Source organism: Diceros bicornis, chromosome 2 (genome assembly GCF_020826845.1).
Source record: "Diceros bicornis minor isolate mBicDic1 chromosome 2, mDicBic1.mat.cur, whole genome shotgun sequence".
NCBI lineage: Eukaryota > Metazoa > Chordata > Mammalia > Perissodactyla > Rhinocerotidae > Diceros > Diceros bicornis.
The window spans coordinates 52,769,094-52,788,240 of record NC_080741.1 but is presented as its reverse complement, the minus strand read 5'-3'; the positions used below and the strand labels follow the sequence as shown (position 1 = coordinate 52,788,240).

Genomic DNA, 19,147 nt, shown 5'->3' with positions numbered 1-19,147 from the left:
GGCCTCCCTGAGGGCCTCCAGGAGTCAGCTGAGGGCACTTGCCAGCCCGCCTGCACGTCCCTCTCAGGCCCCTCCAGCCGAACTACCAGGTGCTCTGATTTTGCTCCTCGTTCATGTCCTCTGCTCAGAAAAAAAGGCCTGGAAGGGGGTGTGCGAGCCAGATGTGGGAGTGCCGCCACACTGCCGTTTCTCACCAACACTTGGAACTCATTTTCTCAAGTTTGCTAGTGGTTTTCCACTTAATCCTTTGGAGGGGCTATTCCTCTTTTAGTGTTTCCTCAAGTACTGACTCAAGACTGGGGCCTCTTTCCTTTCATTGTCTTTAACTAGCCAGAAGTGGATTTCCCTGTCCCACCAGGCAGAGGCAGGAGTCAGGAGCCGGTGCAGAGCCAGCCCCAGGAGCCCATCAGCATGCCCCAGACGCTGACCAGCACGCTGGAGCACATTGTGGGCCAGCTGGACGTCCTCACCCAGGTAGGCCATGACGTGAGTTCACCCCATCCTCTGCGCTTGGCCTGGCATTTGGACCATTTCAAGTTGGCCAGCAGGTGCTGGATTTTTAAAAAGCATAATTGTAATGGATCTATTTTCCTGCCCAAATTAATGAAATAGCAGTGCCTGCCCTGGGATCCTGGCTCACAGAGCCATCTGAGAGCTGGCCAAGCCACTGGACCCCAAAATCACCATTACTGGCTCCTGCCAGGGTGTGCCCACCCAGGACTGGCCCGGGCCACGGCAGAGCTTTGAAAGAAACACTGTCTGTTCATTCATTCCACTCTTTGCTGGGTGGGCACTCCAGGGGTGTGCCAGAGAACTGCAAGCCGTGAATTAAGGCATCTAAGAGCCCAGGCTCTGGCCTCAAGCTGGCTGCTTCTTATCCTCTGAGTGACCTTGGAGAAATCCCTTCAGCTCTCCAAGCCCTGGTGTGTTGATCTGTGATGGGCAATGGTTGTGGGCTCTGCTTCCCACGTTTGTGGTGAGGATTAAAGGAGATGAATCTGTGGGGAGTGTTTGGCCCATGCATAGAGATATGCCCCTAGGTAGCTGCTCAGAAAATGTTAGCTGTGGCGCTGACCCTCATCAGTGAGACAGATGTGGGCCCTGCCTTCTGGAGCATGTGTACATCCGGCAGCTTATCGCACAGACTTGCAGTGCAGCAGTTTCAGCAAGAGCAAAATGCCCTGACAAGAGGTGGTGGCCAGCACTGTGGGCATGCCCACTGGGGGCATATCATCCTGGGGTGGGAGAGTGGTTCTGGCAGAGGGAGCAGCCTGCCTGCAGGTCTGGAGGGAGCCATGGGCACATCCAGGCAATGAGCGAAGCCCAGGGTGGCTGGCGTAGGGCGTATAGGTGGTGGTGGTGGCAGGGTCAAGGCAGGATTTCAAGATCCACAGGCCCCTTCTCTCTTTGGCTCTGGGTGTAGACCCCACACCCCCTGCTCCTGTGCCAGCCCCTGGGTAGAGTGAGGGTGTGGGAGGAATGCAAAGGACCCTTGAGTCTCTGATGGAAATGGAGCTAAAGTGGCATGGCATCCTTTCCCTACCTCTGGATCTGAGGTTAAGTGAAAAAGTTCTCCACATCGTGTCACGTGGTCCACGGCGTGTCACAGCATCCCCGCTGGTATGCAGACCTTGGATCCACTGAAGGAAGGACATTTGAAGGAAACATCAGGCATTGGTGACTGGGGGATGGTGGGACTGTGGGCACATCGCACAGACATTTCTGAAAGCCTGTTAACCCTTGAAAAGAAGGCATGTGCTGAGAGAGAGAGATGAGCAATGTGCAAAGACTTAAAAAAATCCCCTACCTCAAACCCGTCAGAAACTGCCGATCCTGCCTCCTGTTCTTCACAGCCACATCAAGTAAGAGATCAGGGGAGGTGGAATCAATTAGAACTTTATAGGATAAAATTGGAAATTAACTCTGAGAAGATGATTAAAAATAGCTTCATTGGATCCAGAGGAGTATAACACTAAAAATACTTCCCATCACTGTGTTTTAGGGGTGCACATGGAAGGTTTCATTATGTGTTAGCAGTTTGGAGTATGATAGTAACATTGTAAGAAACTGGCATCACGGAGAGTAAATGAGGCTCTCTTGTGGCTGTGGCCTATGGCCGGTGGTCTGGATGTCTCTGTGGCACCATTGTCCTACCTCACACTGTTCAGGCCCTTTGCAAATCCATATGGTACTCCACCCCCGACCAGATGCCAAGCCCATCAGCCAAACTGCTTTGCCAAGCAGTGTGTATTCCTGAAAGCCACAAAGTGTGGCATGTTCCTCATGGACTTGACATGTCCTTAGGAAACTTGGGTTCCACAGATGAAGCCCCAACTTGAGGCCTTGGAGTGCAACCCATTGTCAAAACAGTAGGAGGTACATTTGTGCTAATCCACATGGCCCCCTCGTTATTTTCCAGGCCTGCCTCCTCTCCTGGAGTTGGGGTTCTAGCTGAGATGTTCCACATAGCCAGAGCTGTCCTCACTGGGGTTGGAGATGCCCCGCCCCCTCCTCTTGGGACCAGCCTGGTTGAGGGCAGCCCCCTTTCTGGAGGTTCGCCTGAGGCCTAGAGCCGGGCCACCACTGCCATCCTTCTCCCCATGTGGGTAGCTCAGCCAGGTCTGAGCCTCCTTGGTCTGTCGGTATTGCCCTCAGATCCTGCCCCTTCAGCAGGTGCTCCTCACCATCCTGATGTGCTTCTCTGCTCTGGAGAGGTGGATGTGTCTCTGCCACCCCAACACTGACTCCTCCTTCAAAGTTGTCTGTCTGAATCATGCTGTTCTCCTCCATCCCACCCCCCTCACTGCCCCTTCCCTCCCCAAGGAAGTCTTCTTCAAAGCAGCCTCCGAGAAGGAAACTGCCTTCCGGGTCCTTCGGGCCTCCATCCTGCAGGACATCCTTCCGGGGAAGAACCGTGGGGGCTGCAGCGGGTAGTGGCTGGGAATGTTTACTGAATGAGTCTCAGAGCCTGCCTTCCTGCTCAACAGACGGGGTGCGGCCCAGTGATTGAGTCCTCCTCTCTGAAGGTTTGTGGCCCATTTGGCACTGGTCAGAAGGCCAGGGAGCCAGTCTCAGTCCTCCTCAGTGGCACCTCTGTGCAAAGCAAAGGCCCGGAGGTCAGTCAGCTGAGTGAGCCCGTGGAGAGACGTGGCTCAGAGCTTTTTTGGGTACAAATCCTGGCTTTCCTACTTCCTAGCTCAGTGACTTTGGGTTTCCAGGCTGCTCTGCTCAGCCCATTGAGCCACCTGACCATCAGCCTGGGCACACCTGCCCTTCTAAATTTGAGGGCCAACTCCACCATTCATCACCTTGACCTTGGGTGGGTGACATCGCTCCCCAGAGCCTCAGTTTCCTTCCTTGTAAAGTGGAGACAGTCCAGCCTGCTCGTGTCCTCTGAGTGCTGTTGTGAAGCTCTGGGTTGACTGGATGTGCTAGACTGGTGCTGGCTGTTTTGTGAAGCACAGTGTTAAATATGTTCTCCACGGGGCAGTGTGGGACAGCACCAGGGTGGCCAGGTGACACAGGAATGGCGGGAGTGGACATTCCACAGGCCTCTGTAACTGCTGGGCTCGAGTCCCAGGAATGCTTTTGAGCTGCCAGTGAGACTCTAGTGGTCTGGCTAGGCAATAGGATGAGTGAGAGAGAAAGAAGTCTTTCCTCAGCTCCAGGAAGGAGGAGGGCTCAGAAGGGGGATTGGGGTGCACTGGGTGCTATTGAAAATCAGGGATGAGTCATGGGGCCCATTAGATAGGAGCCTTGAACCTGGACTCAGGCATCAGGGCCCAAAATTAAAGCTCTTCAAAGATGTGTACTTCTTGTGACAGCCATTCTTTGAATTGAGTTATCCTAGTGGTTGTTGGGGAAAATGTATTTCCTAACAAAGGAATTTAGGTTTTTCTTTGGGAGACTTTTGCTCCTCAGAACCCCTCATGGGAATTCTCAGGAGCTACTGGTGCTGAAGTCACAGGTATGGGTGCTGTGTACCACATGTGCGCCCCCCTCTTTGTCTGGTAAGCTGTCCTGGGCCCCCTCCACCTCTGCAGAGAACACACACCTGTCCTGTGGCCACCCTGCGTCACTGACCTGCTGGGCCTGCCCCACATCTTCTCTTCTTGAAGAAACTTGGCCCAACCCCAGAGGCCCGCAAGGTCTAGAGAAAAGTGCAGACCAGAAATCAGAAGCCCCAGCTGCTCTGGCCCAGCTTCGTCCCTTTCCGTCTGTGTGGACCTGTGTAAGCCTTGGTTTCTTTCTGTGTAGAAGCACTTTAGACACTGCCCATCTGTCTGTCCCGTGGGGTGGGCAGCAGAGGTCAGTGTCTCAGGGGCCAGACTTCCCTTACGGCCTTCTTTCCATGAGTCGCTTCTCATATCCGCCTGTAGCCAGGCCCCTCCCCTTGTGGCCACACCTAGAGGAAGGACTCCAGGGTAGACTCTGTGGCTGCCAGGCCTGCCTGCTTGGTGACGGGGCTTCAGTGGGTGTTCAGACACAGGCCCACACTTTCCCTCTTGTGTTTTTGTGGGGATGCCACCAAGTGATTTGCAGTCCCTTTCACAGATGCTGGAAAACTAACTAGCGAGCAGGGAGAGGCTGTTTTCCACAACTAGCGTTCCTGCATGAGCTCACCTCCTGCATGACTCCCTTCTCTTCCTTCGTGGACTCCTGAGTGACAGAAGTTCGCATGGTGTCTGGAAGTTGCAGAGGCCCTGAGTCTTTCTCAAGGGGGAGGGGGTGGGACGCAGAGATGTGGATGGTACCCAGAAGCTGGGGAGGCTGTAGTCAGGGGCCCAGGCCTGACAAGTGGCTTGGTGGTTTTGCCTCAGAAGCCCACAGCAAAGTTATTTTTGACTCCAGTTTCACGTCTTGCTGCTTTTTAAAAATACCAAGCCATGAAATTCCTGCTCCAACTGTGTTTTTTTATGGCACCCGTGCTTCAGGCTGGCCACAGCAATGCTGTGATGTCACGTTCAGGTTCCTGTGACTCACTGGGGGCTGCTGGGCTCCGGGACTGGAACACACGTGTGGTGGGAAGCAGGCGGGGGCAGGCCCCCCGAGCCCTGCCGGTTTGGTTGCTGGCATTTGAGTTTGTTAAATGTCCAGGTTGCTGTAACTCTGCTGACCTAACTCAACAAGGCGAAGGGTTTGCCTGTTTGCTTTGGAGAGTTGGATAGAAGGCCTGTTTGCTTTGAGACACCCTGACCCTCCCCTCCATGGTCCTGGCATGTCCGTATTTGATGGGCTGCTCAGGTGAGGCGACTAGTTCCACACTGGTGGGGACGGTGGGCCTGCCCTGGCGTTGGCTGAGCTCCCTGACCACTCTGAGGGGCTCTCGGTGTCTCTTTTTCCTGGGCAGACTAGCTGTTGTTTGTGAAAACAGACTCCAGATTTTAAAGCAGCTACACCATTTTCCCTGCAGGCTGATCCTCCCAGATGCACCCAGACCAAACTTGTTGGGAAGATATAGAGTGAAAGTCACCCCTACCCCACCCAGTGATCCCTGTCTGCAGGGCGTGTGTAGCCCCCCTGACATCGTCGCACACACAGGCAGTGCCGTAGGGGTAGTGGTGGCTGGTTTCTCTCCACATCAGCACACCTAGCCACTGGCCTACATCGTCCAGAGTGAGTTTAGCCATCCTCCTCCTTATGGACTTTCAAGGGCTACCCTGGGCCAAAGTCGAATTCAGGACAGCCTGAGCTCCCACTACTTGGGGTTTAGAGACAAGAGACTTGTTTTTCCTGGTAAGAGGCTGCTTCCTGGGGACGAGGGACCCAAGACACTCTCTGGTCTGTGTCAGAGTCACACTTGGGGTCTGACTCTAGCCGGTGGCAGAGGGGATGGGCCCTGGCCCTCCCCCAGCCCCATTGCTCTTCTTGGCAGTTTATCCACAGGCTCCTCTGGCTTTGCAAATACAGAGACGCAGGGGAAGCCGCGTCTTCCCAAGTACTGAGACAGGGCCAGTGCTGCTGGCAGCACTGAAAGATGGGGCGAGCTTGTGTTTATAACTGCGTGCGGGGCTGGATGGCAGCTCCATCTTCTAGCCTGTCTGCAGTTGTGGCAAAAAGCACCCCCTCCTCCAAAGAAGCTGCATATTGAAGGCCCCTACCCACCAGATGGGCTCAGGATAGCTGCGGTTACCTCTGGGGCCTGGGAATGTTCACGGTCATATGAGATTTCTCCTGTGAGGCCCCGAGCAGGCCTGAAGCTGGGGGTGGGAGAGCAGAGGCTGGAGTGGGAGAGCAAGGCCCATGCAGGGACAGCTCGTTGAGACTGACTCGGGGATTACTCTGAGAGGAGGGAAGAAGGAGACTCACGTGATTTGCTTTCACTTCTCTGGGGACCGAAGGGCCCTCCAAGGAAGGGTCAAGCACAGGCCACGAGAAGGGGCCTATGAGTATTCTGGTTGTGACAGGCAGCCCCAAATGGGCCTGCATGGCTCTGAGATTAACCAAGCCACAGCCAAGCATGTGATCACTTGGCGCTCTCCCAAATGAAGCGCCGCTAGAGCAGGGTCGGGGAAGGCTACAGTCATCTCTGCCACTGCCCTCTGCCCACTGTAGAAGGCCCTGTCTAGGCCTGGACTGTTGGTACAGACCCAAACTGGAAGGTAAATTAGCCAAGATTCCTTAATCCCATGGCTAATCCACCAATAGCAAATAGCGTTTCATGTACTTCCCGAACAGAGCTAATCCTCAGTAGAGGTGGGGGCTGGGGGTGCAGAAATGTCAGAGAAATCCTATATCCCTGAGATAATGGGAAACAGGAACACAGACCTGCGGGCTCAAGGGACAGAAGCTCATGTTGTGTTGTTAGCGGCAAACTGTGGGGTGAAGAGGGGTGGTGAAAAGACAGTTGCTGAGCCCAGAGAGATTGGGAGGAATTTCTTTAGAAACTCGTTTTTTTGTGCATCAGCTGTGCGTGATCCTGGGCAAGTTAGCACGTCAGACGTCAGCATGAGAGGGAATCTCCGTTCCTTCCCCTCTGACGTTAAGGCCTTGAAGCTTTTAGTCCTCATCAAATCAAGCCTGAGGTGGGAAGGGGAGGAACCGGGCTGCTTCCTGGCCTCCCACCCCGCTTTGTGCACCCCTACTTCCTGCTGAGGCCAGGAAGCTTCCTCCTCCCAAGTCTAGCTGGTGGGGCCCCTCCGGCCTGCTTGCCCCCCTCTGTCTCCCCTGCCATCCCCTCAAGCCTGCCAGGTCCAAGGCCCGAGCTGGGGGCGGTGGGAGGGGTACCTCACTCTGCTCATCTGCAGAGCAGGGCTGCCCCTGGGCCTCAGGGACCTGGGCTAGCTGGTGCCGGACCTGAATTCTTTGTATCCTTGTGGTGCTCCGGCACTCAGTGTGCTCCTGTTATGTGCCAGGAGCTGTGCCTGGGAGTGGGAAGACAGTAGTGAGAGAGAATAGACAAAAACCTCTATCCTCGTGGTGCTGGTGTTCAGATTGATGGACATCAACAGGCCACTCGAGGGCCAGCATTTGCACCTCTTTCTTGAAGGCCCCTGTGCCACAGAGCGTAAGGCGCTGGGCAGAGGCTGGCACTGAGAGGCAGAGCCTGGAGTGGTGGGAAGGGCTAGGCTCAGACCCGCAGCCCCTTCTCCAGGGAGCTGAGCTGGCCCCTCTGGCCCCCATTCACCCCTGACATGTGGCACTGGGCTGGCCAGGGCACCATCAGCCAGACAGGGCCCTACATGTACACACAGTCACATGTGTGCACGCGCGCGCGCGCGCGCACACACACACGAGACAGAGCTGGAGCTGGCAGGAGACAAGGCAGAGCTGGGCAGGCGCTGGCTCAGCAGCCTGCTTTGTTTTGATAGCTCACAAGACCCCACAGCAAAGAGATTCCCCTTTTATTGCATCTGTTTTAGATCTTGAGAATCTGAGTGAAGTCAAAACCATGCTACAGGGGAGATTAATTCCACATTTTTCCATCTTTTCAGTGAAACTAAAGGAAAGTTAGACATTCTGTGCAGCACAGTTGAGACAGGGGCCTTGAGCCAGCGGCCAGCCCCAGGACGTTTCCCACAGCCTGGCATAAGTGCCCCCGGTGGTGTGGCTGAGTGACTGTGCCCTCTCCCTGAGATCCAGGGCACCTAGGACCCTCTACCCCCCAGTAATCTGGTTCCTGTGTTAGGGGGAGGGGGCTGGGGTGCCCCAGCCCCTCTGGGGAGACCGTCTGGAGGAGCCCCAATCAACCACAAGTCTGGAAATGATTAAAAGGAACTTTCTGTCACAGGAGAACTTTAAGAAGCAGCCAGACCACCACGTGCCCTGATGGCTCAGACCTTACCAGGCCTGACCACAGGCTACCTTCTTCAGGGCCTCATCAAGCTCCGTTTGTGCCCAGGCCCCCCCCCCCCCCAATAGCCCAGAGCTCAGCCATGGCCCCTGTGAGCTGGGGGAGCCATGTTGCCACAGTGTACCCCTGTGACCAGAGCAAGTGCCACATTAATGTTAGCTCTTAATATAGTATTACAATGGCTCTACAAGAGATGCATTGCACAGACGAGGAATCTGAAACCCTGAGTCAGATAACTTGCCCAAGGCCACTCAGCAAGTTAGTGGTCAAGTTCAGATTTGAACCCAGGCAATACAGCTCTGGAGCCTGTGCTCTTCCCACACAGGACAGAGGTGGGGACCAGGAGTGACTCCGACAGTACTTTCCAAGAGCCCACACCCGGGCTACAGCCATGACATGCCATGAGAGGAGGAGGGCAGGCGTCCGAGTGCTGGGGCTGGGACAAGGAGGACTTTCTAGGGTAGCAGGGCTGGAATGGGGCTTCAGGTAGATGGCATTCAGGCAGGGAGCGCAGTGGTAACAGGGAACATAGGCCTTGAGTGCCACATGAATGCCATGCCAAGGGGCCTGGCCTTTGTCCCTGAGCTCTTGGACAGGAAAAGCAGGGACACAGCCACAGCAGTGTGGAGGGCAGGGGGGTGAAGGGTGACCCAGAAGTCACCAGGAAGCCAAGGCAAAAGGATGGGAACTGGGCTGGCCCACTGGTGTAGTGGTTAAGTTCATGCGCTCTGCTTTGGTATCCTGGGGTTTGCAGGTTCAGATCCCAGGCACAGACCCACACACCACTTATCAAGCCATGCGGTGGCAGGCGTTCCACATATAGAGGAAGATGGGCACAGATATTAGCCCAGGGCCAATCTTCCTCAGCAAAAAGAAAGAGGAGGATTGGCAACGGATGTTAGCCCAGAGCCGATCTTCCTCACCAAAAAAAAAAAAAAAGAAAGAAAAATGGATAGGGACTGAGAGGAGCAGTCGCTGAGAGGGAAGGGCCTGGGCCTCCAGCCCTGACTGTATGTTGGGGGTCCTGGGGCAGGGGTAGCCTGCCTGAGTCTGGTGAGGGCACTCCTCGGGCACAGCCCTGGTGTGACTGCCCCACCCAGTCCAACACAGCAGCTGGAGGGGTCTTGGACTGCATGGGTCCTTTAGTCCTTCCTACCCCCCCGCCCCACCCCACTCCTGGCTCTAGTGCCCTGCTGCGTTCCTCATGTCCACTGCCCTCTCCCAGCCTTTCCCCTTGTGGGTGCTGCCTCTGCTCCACATACTTCACTTCCTTCCGCCTGAGTTTCTCCCCACGCCATAGCCCTGGCAGACTCCTGCTGGTGCAGCACCCCCCGCTGTTTCAGCCCTCCTGCCCTACTCCCTGTCTTGCCCCTTTCAGACACTGATGCCCCAGTCTCCTGGCTTCCTGCTAGATGGCCATCCCAGGGCTGTTTTACTTCCCTTCACCACTGCCCCCAGCCCAGGCAGAGTGCTTGAGGGGGTGTGTGGCTGGATGTCAGCTCTCTGCCTCCATCATCTGTCTGTTTCTGGCCCAGGCACCCTGTTCACCTCCGTGCCACCTGTCTTCCATGTTCCAGGGAGGCCTGGGAGGGAATTTTGACCATAGAAACCAATGCCTCTCAACTAAGAGGGGACATGGAGAAGTGCCCTGGCTAGGGTGAGCAGGGCTGCTGGGAAGAAGGGCTGCTCCAGAGCTGGATGGGATTGGGGAGCCTAGAGTGAGGCCTGCACATGTAGAAGCATTTCATAAGGACCCAGCCAAACATCTGAGAAATGCCGATAGAATTCCTGGCTGATCATGCTTGTTCTCTTTCCCTTCTTCCCAAATGTTATTCACTGTCAGTCGTGGTGGAGCAACTTTGCCAAAAGCCAGCCCAGACAGGACTGGTACTGCAGCCGCATCAGTGCCTGGAAGCCCTGCAAGCCAGAGTCTCTTGTTTGCTGTGTGTGGCGGGCACCTGACACATCTACGGGAGTGGATGATATTGTTGGGAGGGCCCCATGGGTGTCCTGTGGCCCCTTGGGGCTTTGTAGAAGATATGGCTCCAGTTTTCCCACTACATCTGCATGTAGGGTATATGCAAGAGGCCTTCAGTGAAGGTGGCGGCAGCAGTGGCTCTGGGAGGAGGAACAGCTGCTGGAAGGGACCTGGCTCAGAGGGTGCACCCTTGGTCTGTGTTCTGGACTGCCAGTTCACTCCTTTCTGTTTCACTGCCTCTTGTGGGAGCAGGCAGCCATGGTCAGTTCCCGGGCCAGGCTTCTCTCAGAGCTCACTCTGGAGCCAGCACTCCGAAAACTGGCCACAGGCATGCAGGAGCACCATCCTCCGTGGCTGTACCTGCTCGGACCTGTGAGTCTGGTGAGGCAGTGCCAGGGTGTGGAGGCTTCCCCGTCCCTGTCCCTTTTTGGGTAACGGCCCTAGGGTCCCTCCTCCACCCTTTTTGTGGCCACTATACTCTCTTCCCTGCTCAACTGCTCCAAACCAACCACAGTGGCCTCCTGACAGTTCCAAGAGTGTGCCATGTTCTTCTCTGCCTCAGGGCCTTTGCATCTGCTGTACCTTGTGCTTGGAATGCACTTCCTTTGGCCCATCTTGTGTTGTCTCCTCACAGAGGTCTCCTGGACCCCCTGTCAGAGTTGGAGCTCTCCTCCAGCCCTGGCATCCTCCCCAGAGCAGGTGAGCCATGTCAGGGGCCCAGATTCCACTTGGAGCTCAGCCTCTGTGGGCCAGACCAACACATCCTGCTCCTTTTTTCCTTTCCTTCTCCCAAAACAGTGAAAAGGGGATGAAAAAGAGGCCTAAAAAGGAAGCAGAAAGAAGTAGGGGGAAAGAGCTGAGAAAAAATGCAGGACAAGCCCACCTCAAGTGGGGCCAGTGGGGCCAGCCCCATTGGCCTAGTGGTTAAGTTTGGCGTGCTCCACTTCGGCGGCCCAGGTTTGGTTCCTGGGCGCAGACCTACACCACTCATCAGCGGCCATGCTGAGGCAGAGACCTACATACAAAATAGACGATGATTGGCACAGATGTTAGCTCAGAGCAAGGCTTCCTTAGCAAAAAATAAATAATTAAATTTAAAAAGGGGAGACCAGGCCAGGAGAAAAAGAGGTGAGCGAGGCGAAAGAAGGTGAGGACAGCCATGAGGAAGTGGGGGGCTGGGAAGTAGGTGGCCAAAGGAGAAAGGAGTGATAAGGAAAGGCTCACAGAGCCCAGGGAGAGCACCACAGCGTAACCGGAGGGGAGAGTGTTGGCATGAAGGGACTGCGCAGCGCTCCACAAGGCGTGCAGGGCCCACAGGCAAGTCGCCTGCCCCTGTCCTGCTTTGTTCCACCACTTTCGACGGGGGGAGATCGTTCTCTCAGGGAGCATGGACTCTCACCTCCTCCGTGTGATGCCCACAGAATTCTTCCTGGACCGGCGCAGAGCCCCCAGCCCATGCCTCCTGGGCCTCTCGCCAGCTGTGGAGTCAGGCAGAGGCCCTGCACACCCACTTTGGCCTCTCACAGCACCACAGATGGCCTGGGGCCGCGTCACACATGTCAAAAGTGAAGGCTTCCCCCTCGGCCACCTCAGAGGCCAACGAAGATACACACACCCAGGCTCTGTCCCACGCACGGCACCCAAACTGGGCAGTTGGGCCATTAGTGGCTTGGGGGCCAATGTGGGAGCTGGGCTCAACTGTTCCAGGTCTGGGAGCCCCTCGGGGCCTGTAGCCGGCCTTTGGCAGACACCCGATAACTTGATGCTCATAGAGAAAAGGCATCTGAGGCAGCAAGGTACGGAGCGGGGGCGCCTGACAGAATGTCCCCCGCATTGTGTTCTCTCCCACTTGGAGTTGGTGGCCCTGGGTGTCAGACGTGTTGCCAAGGACTGGCATTTTGGTGCAACTTCTTTGAGCATCACTACAATTCTTAGGAAACTAAAAATAAAGCCTGTCACTTTAAAATCGGTTAATTTTATGCCACACTCAGAAGGCCCTTCAGGGTGTTACATAAAACGTCTTACACATCTTGAACTGTGAGTGAGAGAAGTCGTTCGCCCTGTTAACGCTGCCCCCATAGGAGACAGATCACAATGTCTTCCCTCCCCTAAGCAGGAAAATTAGGATTCGAGTAAGATGCCTTTGTTGAGCCTCTCCTGGGAAGGTTTTCCATGGAGAGCTCAGGCAGTGGAGTCGTGCTGGAAACCCCACCCCCCTGGCCTGAGCCGGCCTCTCTCATGCTCTGGGTTTTGGTCCCCAACGCCTCCAGCACCCTCCTCCCTGGGTTGGACAGTCCCTCTCGTTGGCCCCTGAGGGGGCCAGGCTGCTTTCCAGTGGATTCCAGCGTCATCACTGACACAGACCTGAGCCCTGGCCAGGGCCCTCAGCTCACCTACGCCAGGTTCTCTTCAGTAACCAGGGCTTGTGGATTCACTGCCCTCCCCTTCTCCTCTCCTCTCCTCCCCCCCGTCCCCTCAGCAGTGTGGATGATCTCACAAATGCAGAATCACCCCGCTGCTGACCCAGGCCTCTCCAACTGCCTCATGGCTGTCTGACCCTCAGCCTCCTCAGAGGGGCCCGCACTCAAACTGTCCTGTCTGGAGCCTATCCTCTGCCTCTCGCGCAGAGCCTGTCCTCATCCTCGTCCTGTGTTCTTGGCCTCAGGGAACATCTCCTCCTCTCTCTTTTCCCCCATCTGACTCACCCACCTCGGCCTAGGACCCCCAGTACCTTCCTGCCACTCTGAGGCCCCTCTCCTTGCTCCTGCCCACAAGCCTCCTTTGACCTATCCTTCCTGCTTGTTACCTTCCCTCCCACCTAAGGGTCCTCATGCACACGCATCCTTTGGCCTGGCGCTCTTCCTGTCCCTCTTGCCTGGTGAACTCCTCCTCAGCCTTTGCTCACTTCCTAGGGCCATTCTCCTGGCTCTGACCAGGCCAGACCCCTCCATTCTTCCCAGCACAGCCCGCTGGGCCACAGTGCTCTGCTTAGTACTCGCCTCTTCAAACTGATGCGCACCCCGCAGGCCCAGCTGAGTCTCTCTGCGCCATTGTCACAGGCCAGCACAGGGAGGTGCTCTGAAGATTTGAGTGAGTGAAGAGAGAGTCGAGGGCAAGTGTCGGCAAACCTTTTCTTAACGGGAAATATTCTAGGCTTTGTGGGCCTAGGGTCTCTGTCATAACTACTTGACCTGCCATTGTAGCCAGAAAGCAGGCATAGACGGTACGTAAACAAATGGGCATGGCAATAAGACCTTATTTGTAAAAGTAGGCAGCAGGCCAAGGGTGCCAACCCCTGGTCTAGAGAAACAACAGCAGTGTTTCTGAGGGCACGATTTACATGAGAAGGGCTATGGCTTCCTGGAAATTGCTTGTAACAGCAGGAGAAGGTAGTTCAGAAACAAGCTCCCAGGTGACCCTCTCACAGATGTGACTTTGAAGGTGAAAATTCTGGATCCCCTATGATCTTGCCCCACGAGACTCCTCCACAGCTCGCAGGTGAAGGCTGTGACCATGGGAGGCAGACACTGTCCAGCGTGGGGTCCAAATTCTGCTTCCTGTCGCTCCAATTCAAGGAAGGAGGTGCCTTGTTTAAAGTTGAGCCCGTCTTATGAGGGGCGGGGCACCCAGCAGTGACCTGAATGAGCTCCACAGCCTGTGTGGGGGCTGACCACTTATGCCGTAGTGACACAAGCGCCGCAGTGAAAGAAAGCGTCTAAAATGAAGGTGTTAGAGTAGTTTCTCATTGCATATCTATTAAAAGGTTCTTGTCAGTATGTCCCTTTTGTCTCTATAATATTGCCTTTTCATAGCTCAAAATTGTGACTTTTGTGATAATTCCAAACTTAAATGTTTAGCCAGGTAAGAGACTCTGCTTTATGGGGATTGGGGCATCTGAGCCTGGGAACTGCCTTGGAGAGTGGCCTGATGGTGTGAGGGGGCTGCTGGGTGACCCTGAGGGATGTCCCTTTCCACTGCCTCTGCTTATTTAGTCTGGAGTCACCAGTCCAGGTAGCCTGGACAGGACAGAAGGCAGCTGCCACTGGGTAAGAACAGAGATGCACAAGTTCCTCCCCAGTCTGCTCGAGTATGGGGATGGGATGGGGAGACAAGCAGGTCTCCTGGGGTTTGCATGGCCAGTAGCCTGCAGGCGTGGTTGGAGCCAGTCAGGGGAAAGAGTAAGGCCAGGCCTCTCCTTATATGTGCTCAGTGGGGACAAAGCGAAGGTGCACAGTTCCCAGTGCCCAAGCCCGCATTCTGAAGCTAGGCCACTGAGGTTCACGGCCCAGGTTTGTCATTCATAAGCTGTGTGACTTTAGGCAAGTTGCTTAATATCACTGTGCCACGGTTTCCTCATCTGAAAAATGGGGATGATGAAGGCTCCTACTCTGAACGCTTGTTGAAGCGTGCTTGGCACATCGTGAGCACTCCGTGAACATCGGCTGCTGAGAACAGCCGTGGAGCAGTGTGTCAAGAATCATCAGGATGACCCCCAGAGCCCAGTCCTGGGTCCTTCCACTGGTCCCCTCAAGTCAGGGCTCCACACCCCAATTACAGAGGGGACTTGGGAGTAAGCTGCTTGAGGGCACGAGGGCCAGGGAGAGGGCATAAGCTGCCTGGTTTCTTCAAGGTCAGCAGACAGGAGAGGCCTCTCTGTGGAAGACTTTGGACCCCAGAATGCAGGAGTCCTGGGAGATGGGCCATCTTTCCTGACCACCTTGCCCAGACAGATCTGCCCAGCAGCCAGTACCCTGGACTCCTCCAGTGTCCCTTTGCCCTGCTTAAAACTCAGAGGCCCGCAGACACTGTGTCAGGCAGGGCTATTTGTCTCATTGGCACCTGTCACCAGACCCAGCCTGCACCTCCTTGGGGACTTTCTGAGAGGCTGGACCCAGACCTCTGGCCCCCTGTTCTCTAGACAGAGTAAGGGGAGAGGCCGTGTGGGTCATCAGGCTGCTTGGAAGGTCAGTTCTCATTTGCCCTTGAATAAAAGAAAGGCAGGACAATTGGGCTGGGAGTGTGGCCTCAGACCGACTGCAGAGGTGTCTACCTGTGCAGTGCTCCTCCTCGCGCCAGGGTGGGGGTGGCCTTGTCTTCGGCCTGCAGAGGATGGGCACTGTGTGTCAGGAGGAGAATTCCCAGAGCACGAGGTTGGGTGAGCAAAGAGCAGCCAGCTTGTTGTGACCCTGGGCAGCAGGAGGGAAGGCCGTGGCCTCTGCCCTCTGGACGCTGAGGCAGCACATACTTACGGAGGCCTGCTGTGCGCCTGACACTTGCTGTGGAGATGTTGCTCCCAACCAACAGGTAGAGGTCACACTGTGAACAGAGCCACATGACATGACCAATCCTTGCTAGAGATGCCCCCTCCAGCCCACATGCTGTTCCAGATGCTGTTCCCTCCCCCTGTAGGCCCCAGCAGCCTGCGAGGCACGTTGGTGCCATGGTGCTGCCCTCCTGCTGCACCACCAGCCCTGGGTGTGTCTGACCTCTGCTACTTGGATGCGCAAATGAGAGCGTTTCCATCACTGGGGAAACCCTTTCCCTGGTGGCGGGAAGGCACATCAGCAAAATTAGAGATCGGGATTTCCAGGTTGCACTTTATCATGAAGGATAACTGCTTTCCATGAAAATGAGGTCCCATGCTTTATTGGAGTAGGATTATTAAGAAAAATTTGTGAAGTAGAGGATGCCAGATAGTGTTCTAATGTACAGAAATCCAAAAAGTGTCCTCCTCCCCCCTGGCCCATCCTTCCAGCTCAAAGGGGAGTTGGGTGGGATCAAATGTGACTGGGAAGAGCCTAGTGGACTTATCCCTGGATGGTGGCTGCCACCCAGCATCTTGGCAGAGTAGGCTGGGGGCAGAGGGGGCAGGGGAAGTGGAGACCAAATACAGAGATAACATGACTCTTCCAGAAACTTAGCTAGAAAGGGGAGAAGTTGGAGAGCGGAGGGGAAAGGAGCTGCAGGTTTGAGGGCGGGTGGATTGTTTTTAAGCCTGTTTGTCTATAACGTGCTATGAAGTACCCCCTCAAAGCTCCCAAAGGAAGGGCCACAGCCGGCCTGGCACCCTCCATTCTGGGGGTTGGATGTGAAATAGGTGATGCTTTTCTGTTCAAGGAAATTTATTATCAACAAATTTAAGGACCAGATCTTTACCGAGCTGAAGTATGGGCCCCCCATAGAACTAAGTGGAGGCCTCGTGAAATGCATGGCACTCCTGGTATTGACACTGGCCCAGCATCCACTGCCTCCTGCCTCCACATTTGGAAATTCAGTCCCTGTGAAAAGTTAAAAAAAAAAAAAAAAAAAAGGCAGCAGAGGAAAAGCAGGCTGGCTCCCCCACCGTGGCCTGGAGTCCAAGGCCATCGGAAAAAGTCTGGATGAAGAATGGTTTTGGAGCTTGGCTCAGTGTGAGTTTCGCAGCAGCCAGTGGAAACTTCCAGGAATGCTGCTCTGGGCCAGCCGGGGGCTGTTTCCGCCGCCACTTTTACGAGATGCAGACCCCCTCCACAGCTGGCTGGCCAGCACAGGGGCAATGTGACTGTCTCTTTCAGCTCAACTCTGCCTCTCAGGGTGCAGTTCATATTCCAAGGGCAGCGACTTTTCAGGCTCTGTCCTGTGCTGTGGGGTTCAGAGCCTTTGCAGCCCTGGCCAGCTCATTTAGAAGGGGCCAGCCGGCCCCGTGGCTTAGCGGTTAAGTGCACACGCTCTGCTGCTGGCGGCCCAGGTTCGGATCCCGGGCGCACACCGACACACTGCTTCTCCGGCCGTGCTGAGGCCGCGTCCCACATACAGCAACTAGAAGGATGTGCAACTATGACATACAACTATCTACTGGGGCTTTGGGGGGAAAAATAAATAAATTATAAAAAAAAAAAAAAAGAAGGGGCCGCCGCCAAGCGGAGCACCCTCCATGAGCAGCTGACATCCGTGCAGGATGCTGCGAGAATTTATAGCAGCCTTAGAGGGGAAACTCCCTCCCAAAATGTTTCAATGTTTTATTAAATGTATGAAAGGAAAGTTTCCTTTCCACTGGACCAAGGTCCAGAGCCTCCACGGAGCCTCAGGGAAGGTGGCAAAACCTCTTGGGAAAGCCCACAGACAGATGGGTAAAATTAATAGAAAGTTTTGTTTCTTTATCTGACCCCTTTCTGATGCCTGTAGGCTGCACGGCACAGGAACCAAGACTGCCTCGTTCACAGTGGACTCGCCCAGTGCCCGCTGTGGGCCTGGCATGCATAGGCACTCAATCAGCCCCCTATGAGGGGAGCGAATGATGAGCCCAGCCGTAATGGCCAGTGTGGGTCAGGCTGAGCAAGCGCTAGGGTAGATGTGTGACTGGTGGGGCAGGCCCATGGCGAGGAGTACTTAAGGGCAGTGGGCCGGCCCCTCCACACGGGCTCCCAGACACCACTGACCCCCTGCCAACACTCTGTCCAAAGCCAGAGGAGGCGGGCAGGTTTTTGCAGCCTTGTGTGGGAGCCACGTCTGCAAGACTGGCCCTGGCCCACGAAGCACATGCAGCCCCAGTGGCCGGGGGCATTTGGCAGGCCAGACAGATAGGCCAGCCATCGTGCTAGGTGTGTGGGAGAGGCCAGGGAGCAAGGGCTCAGCCTCCGGAAGCCAACATGATGACAAGCATTGTCACCGTGGCCAACATGGGTCAAGCTACCAAGTGCTGGACACCATGCTGAGTCACCTCACAGTCTCCAGGATTGTCATGAGCTCAGCGTTATCCTTCTCGTTACAGAGGAGGAAATGGGCTCCGAGATGGGGAGTTAGGGCCTGACCCCCACGCGGCACATTCCTGCAGTGGTCCTCACTGGACTTGGACAGGCAGAGGCCCTCCTGGGCTCAGGGGACTCGCCTCCCAGCCTGGGAAGCCCCTGCAGTATAGAGGTGAAGGGCCTGAGGCATGGACAGGACCCAGGTGGGGTGCCTTCATTGTGGGTACAGTTTTCTCACCTCTGGAATGGAGCGAGTTGATTGTCTCCAGTTGTTTCTGGACAGAGCCTGGCCCCAGTGAGGAAGTGGTTCTGCTGGGGATTCCTGGCCCTTGGTTGCCTTGGGGAATGGCCAAGGGCTGTGGGACCTGCCGCCTCTCTTCTCTCACTGTGTCCTCCCCCTGCCCCCGAACATCAGAGAACAACCATCCAGAGCCAAGAGGAGTGGACATGACGGTGAGAGCTGTCCCAATAGCCACCAGAGACAAGGGTCCAGGCAGGACCCCTGGGTGGGAAGAGCTGGCATTTGGACAGTGGGCTGAGGCAGCTGAGCAGGACTGGCTGAGGGGTTCCCCAGCGTGTCCTGGGGCCCCCTCCCTCCTCTGAGCCTGACCGCCATTTATTTTGCAGACAGTCTCCATCCTGGAACAGCGGTTAACACTGACGGAAGACAAGCTGAAGCAGTGTCTGGAGAACCAGCAGCTAATCATGCAGAGAACGACATCGTGATCAGGGGAGCAAGAATCAAGAGCTCAATCGATTTGGGGGATAGCAGGCCGGGGATTTGTACTGTGGGACTTGGGTAAATAAATAAAGGGGATTCCGCTCTATGGGAATCGCATCCGTCCCGACTCCAGGGATTACGCACCGCTCCCTCCGCCCTGCTGTCTGCACCTCTCCACCTGACAGTGGGAGGCCCCGGTAGGCGGGGCCACACATGCAAAGTGGACGACGTTTAGTTTCATGTGAAGGAGCCACCTGAAAATGTTTGCTACCTAAGAATCCCAAGAGCCCTAAGATCGTAGCTCCCCTGGAGGAGGCAGCCCCAAGCCACCTTGCTTTTCACTCACCTTACTGGGGTTTGTCCACCTTTCTGCCATGACTGGCTTTTCCCACCCGCTGCGGCTTAAAAATGGACTGCTCGTTGCACAG

At 55.6% G+C, this 19,147-nt stretch overlaps 1 protein-coding gene across 3 annotated transcripts in view; it reads left to right on the top strand.

Moving 5' to 3' along the window:
• The window catches only part of POC1A (POC1 centriolar protein A), a 72,777-nt gene extending 53,952 nt beyond the window's left edge, over nt 1-18,825 (top strand). The window contains exons 10-11 of one of the 3 annotated variants that reach the window (XM_058560184.1): nt 331-474; nt 18,626-18,825. In XM_058560184.1, the coding sequence (XP_058416167.1) occupies nt 331-474; nt 18,626-18,724 (243 nt within the window). In that variant the 3' untranslated portion in view covers nt 18,725-18,825. The remainder of the gene's footprint in view (nt 1-330; nt 475-18,625) is intronic. The other 2 variants (XM_058560203.1, XM_058560194.1) reach the window with 2 other exon arrangements.
• The last annotated feature ends 322 nt before the right edge of the window (nt 18,826-19,147 follow it).